Raw genomic sequence first — 2480 nt, 5'->3', positions numbered from 1 at the left:
GCCTATAATCCCAGCTACTTGGGAGGCTGAGACAGGAGAATTGGTTGAACCAGGGAGGCAGAGGTTGCAGTGAGCCTTTGAGATTGTGCCACTACACTCCAGCCTAGGCAACAAGAGTGAAACTCCGTCTCAAAAAAAGAAAAAAAGCATACTAAACAATATTACCAAGGTAACATGAGCATACAAGTTACATAAAAAGTAAATAATCTATCCTGAATGTCCATGAAAGGCAGTATTTATTGATTTCAGTTTTTAAAATAAAATTATGCCATTTACCTTCAAAATCCACATCTCCAACCAACTTGGGTTTGGCAGTTACGGGATCATGAACTCTATTTATTCCCACATCAATAACTGCTGCTCCTTCCTTGATCATGTCTGCTGTGATCAGATTTGGAATGCCTGGAAATGGAGACAGGAAAGATCCAACTTGTCAGGTTCTTATCTAATTTCAATTTCAAGAGACCTAGAAGAACTAATTAACATGTTTTATTAAAATCTGTTACAAATATTAAGGAACCACTTACTTTTATTATTTATTTTTGGCTTCCGACAGAAAACAAAAGGAACCATTTAAACTTTATACAGTAAATATAAATATTTTGAAGCTTTAGAAATAACATTCACCCATCCAGTCTATAATGGAATGCCTGAAACCAGTATTCCAATCACAACTCTACCCTCATCTTTGTAGGTAGCTCAAAGAATCATTATGAGGGGAATGATGAATGGAATGGCAACTAGGCAGGCAAATTCTAAGATGAGGGGTACAACATCCTCTTCTGAGGCAAAGTCCTTCCCTCCGCCCCCTTGTGTTCTTACCTGCAGCAGATATTACAATATCTGCAAGAATTGTATGTTTCTTCAACTGCTCTTTGGGAGTGTATCGATGAGATATTGTAACAGTGGCATCACCTAGAAAAAAAAAAAAACTAGATGTCTGGATTTCTGACACAAAGCTGGGATTGCATTAGGTCTCAACTAGTCATGTCTTTGTAGAAACTCAACATCTCTGAAAAACTACAAACACTGTAGAAACTCAGTATCTCTGGACTTACAGCTAGGCGCAGTGGCTCACGCCTGTAATCCCAACACTTTGAGAGGTTAAGGTGAGCGGAAACCTGAGGTCAGGAATTTGAGACCAGCCAGGCCAAAATGGTGAGACCCCGTATCTACTAAAAATACAAAAATTAGCCAGGCATCATGGTGCACATCTGTAATCCCAGCTACCTGGGAGGTGGAGGTTGCAGTGAGCCGAGATCATGCCACTACACTCCAGCCCAGGCAACAGAGAGGAAAAAAAAAAGAAAGACTTAATGGCTTGTGCCATATTTTCTGGACAGCTAATTGTCATTTACTTTTTTAAAATTAATACCTAATTTTGTATAGCTTTAACCAGCTCGACTGTTTTGAGTCATATAATTAAATTTATTCATTCTACTTTAAAGACTTTCAAGAATTTTACTATTTCTAAGTATGTTGAAAGATAATTGAAAATATAGTCTTGCCATTATTTCTGATATAAACATGTAAGGTCATTATTACAATAATTACGTGGTAACTGACTGACAAGGCTTTTCCTCAGACCCAATTAACAGCACTTGACAGGACACATTACAGTCCTATCAATCCAATTCTTTGCAATGGCTTAAGATCTTTTCCACTAAATGACACAGAACAGGATACTATCTTTGAATAAGAACTACTCCTTAGTTCCAGCTATCAAAGCTATAGCTGAAATTTTCTAATTTCCTATAATCACGCTTCTATCAAAACTTAAATTTATTTCTGAAGCTAGTTACATGATAAATGAATAATAAAGAAACTCAGATGACACTGGGTGCAGCTTCTCTACAAAGGCTACTCCCTGAATTGTCTGTTAACAAAATTACAACAAATACAAAGTATAACAGAGTTAATACTTCCAAACATGCACAGGATGACTTCTGAAAGTTCTTACATGGGGAAAAGAGGACAGTGCTCCCTGAAAGCAATTTCCTTACCTCCAGGACGTTCATGTGCCCCATCTGTGTGCAGTAACATTGCAATGGGCATTCCAACATTTTTTGACCTTCCAGCCACAACCACATTCTTCCCTAGGGTTGGAATGCCTACAAAAAATATATATATTTAAGTTAAAAGTAGTGCCAATCCATCTTAGAATGAACACCAAAGGAAAACAAAGTCAGATGGCCTAGAACATGAACCCAATTTTGATAGTGAAGTCACTGAGTTTATTGCCACATCAGTCAATTGGAGCTATAACTTACTACACAAAATAAGGGCTAGGGGCCGGGCGCGGTGGCTCAAGCCTGTAATCCCAGCACTTTGGGAGGCCGAGGCAGGTGGATCACAAGGTCAAGAGATCAAGACCATCTGGTCAACATGGTGAAACCCCGTCTCTACTAAAAATACAAAAAAATTAGCTGGGCATGGTGGCGCTTGCCTGTAATCCCAGCACTTTGGGAGGACAAGGCAGG

The 2480-nt window shown here is 38.8% G+C and overlaps 1 protein-coding gene across 2 annotated transcripts in view; it reads right to left on the bottom strand.

The window, feature by feature from the left end:
* Nucleotides 1-2480, bottom strand: part of MTHFD2 (methylenetetrahydrofolate dehydrogenase (NADP+ dependent) 2, methenyltetrahydrofolate cyclohydrolase) — a 17195-nt gene that overhangs the window by 3870 nt on the left and 10845 nt on the right. For both annotated transcript variants that reach the window (XM_037731415.1, XM_017508702.2), the window contains 3 exons: nt 2004-2111; nt 823-915; nt 277-402 (listed from right to left, as the gene is read on the bottom strand). In XM_037731415.1, the coding sequence (XP_037587343.1) occupies nt 277-402; nt 823-915; nt 2004-2111 (327 nt within the window). The remainder of the gene's footprint in view (nt 1-276; nt 403-822; nt 916-2003; nt 2112-2480) is intronic.

Source organism: Cebus imitator, unplaced genomic scaffold (genome assembly GCF_001604975.1).
Source record: "Cebus imitator isolate Cc_AM_T3 unplaced genomic scaffold, Cebus_imitator-1.0 Scaffold399, whole genome shotgun sequence".
Classification (NCBI taxonomy): Eukaryota; Metazoa; Chordata; class Mammalia; order Primates; family Cebidae; genus Cebus; species Cebus imitator.
This window is presented reverse-complemented; position numbering and strand designations above follow the sequence as displayed.